The 2,215-nt window shown below is 42.3% G+C and overlaps 1 protein-coding gene across 1 annotated transcript; it reads right to left on the bottom strand.

Moving 5' to 3' along the window:
• Positions 1–266: 266 nt before the first annotated feature.
• On the bottom strand, positions 267–1,103 carry AK88_05659 (uncharacterized protein; the record flags this gene model as incomplete). Its single annotated transcript, XM_012483261.1, has 1 exon — positions 267–1,103. One exon carries the CDS (start codon positions 1,101–1,103, stop codon positions 267–269), a length of 837 nt encoding a protein of 278 aa, XP_012338684.1.
• Positions 1,104–2,215: the final 1,112 nt, after the last annotated feature.

Raw genomic sequence — 2,215 nt, 5'->3', positions numbered from 1 at the left:
TAACAACATAACGCTATAATGTTATGGGGCAAGAAAATGGGCAGCGGATTATACTGTCCGAAAAAGGGGGGTGCTCCAGCGCGGTTCATCTGATGGACGGCGCACTGCCTAGACGAATTGAATCAAACATTCCTAATCGATGCGCGAACTTTAAAGTGCTCCCTAACGTTGCACATACACTTTGGACTTACCCCATAAGTGCAACTTATTAAGGACGCGGAATGCGGACACTAATCTGTTCTCATGCCGCTAACCCCATAATTGCCTCATTTCTGATTAAATATTTCTGTGATCAGGTAATAAATTATGTAATAAATGGATTGGGGGCAGTGGGACGAGCACGCCATGCTGTTGATTGCACTTGGTGAGTTGCAATAAAAATGGGTCAGGAAGGTTAAGTCGCTTGGGTGAACAACGTTGTGCTTCTCTACGGCCTCCCCCCTTTCTACGCAAGCCCGCTTGATCGTCTGCAAATCCGAGGAGACGCTCGAGTCCAGGGCCTGCAGAGAGTCCAACAGAATGAGTAAATAAATAATCCAGACGTACAGCATCCAAGACTGCCCTTCCTTCCGATCAACCAAATGGCTAGCTATGACATGGAGGTAGTAAACCACCTGTTTGTAATTAATGCCATACATATACAAATGAATACACAATGGCGATGAAGAAAAAACAGAAATCAAATTTTCCTTTTTTTTCAGTTTCGAGAGTACATCACATTTTGCACTATGGTACTTCGACCCATCGATCATTTTCTTGTTGTATTTTCTGTGCATATATTTCCTCACACTTTTCACATAATGTATAACATTCTCCCTCCATGTGGAACAATTGTACTTGGTCAAATTAGTCTCCTTGTACTTGTCCAGTACTACAAATATTTGATGCGTGGAATTGGATTTCCCTTCACTGTTTTCACTTTGTTGTTCTGCCCCTTTTATGCTCCTTACGCTCACTGTACTTGGAAGTTGGTCCCTCTCATTTTGTACTTGTCTCAAATAATCCACGATGGATTTATTTTCCTCGTTCGTTATGTCGCTCTCGAATATTTCCTCCAGGGAAAACGCCTCTCTCTGTAGCAGTGCGTCGTCTCTGCTGTCCATTTGGGAAGCGACACTGAGGAAGATAGCTCGGAATGGTTTCCTTTTTTTTTTCCGTTTTTTCCCCCTTCAGTTTCCCCTACCTATTGTACTACGCTCATAAATCACATGTTGCAAAAAATAACGACACGCAGGCGTTAAAAAAATGATGAGGTGCTCTCCACAAAAGAGGCAACGCTTTTTTTGTTGCAACTGTCCCTTTCATTTGTCCCTAAAGGGGGAAATTTAAAATGTAGGGCCGCCAAATATAAGAAAAGCGAACATAAAGAATGCTGACGTTTCAGAAACGAGCTTTTTATGCAGTCCCGTTTTTCGCCTTTAAAAAAGTGCAAATGGGTCCCTCACATGTTGCACTTGTATACATAATGTTTTTTTTTTTTTTTTTTTTTTTTTTTTCCGTGCCGCTGCCCAAAATTCACCTGACCCGTTCAGGCGAAAAGTGCTTTCTGAAAAATTTAACAACGGGAGCATCGAACTTGCTAGCCGCTGTTTTTCTCCCTTATTCATGCGTCTCCTTTGGTGTAAATTCCTATTCATAGATGGACGCTGGTCGCAACGCATAGTTTTGTGGGTGCTCTCTCCGATATGCCAGGTTGTATCACAATTCGTACGTCGCACATCGCACATCGCACATCACAGCACGTTACTCCTGCTGGGCCCCTCTGCAGCCCGATCAAAATGCGGTGCACGTTCATTATTGGCGCAGTGAATTTTGCACATGCGCTACTCCGTTGTTATGCCTTCCGCTTAATGATGTTTTGTTTTTTTAGTCCCTCTGAATGAACAACGTTTTGATTAAAAGGGACACGTCATATGCACACTGCCCAAGTGGACAGCGGAGGTACCCTAAATCAAATGGTCGAAGAAGCTAATCACTTTGTTTTTTTTTTCCCCTTATAACCTTTCCCACGTTGCAACATTTAAATTGAAAAGAGACACTTCCACCTTTTCTCCTAACAGGGGAATGGTGTTAAATGGGAAAATTCACAAAGGGAAGCCATCTTTCCACTGCGCATTGAGAAAAAAAAAAAAAAAAAAAAAAAAAAACGCAGTTTTGTCTCTACACAAAGCGCAGAAACGATGAGATCAAATTGGACAAAGGGACCTCTTTCTTC

The sequence above is a fragment of the Plasmodium fragile genome, assembly GCF_000956335.1.
Source record: "Plasmodium fragile strain nilgiri unplaced genomic scaffold supercont1.209, whole genome shotgun sequence".
Classification (NCBI taxonomy): domain Eukaryota; phylum Apicomplexa; class Aconoidasida; order Haemosporida; family Plasmodiidae; genus Plasmodium; species Plasmodium fragile.
This window is presented reverse-complemented; position numbering and strand designations above follow the sequence as displayed.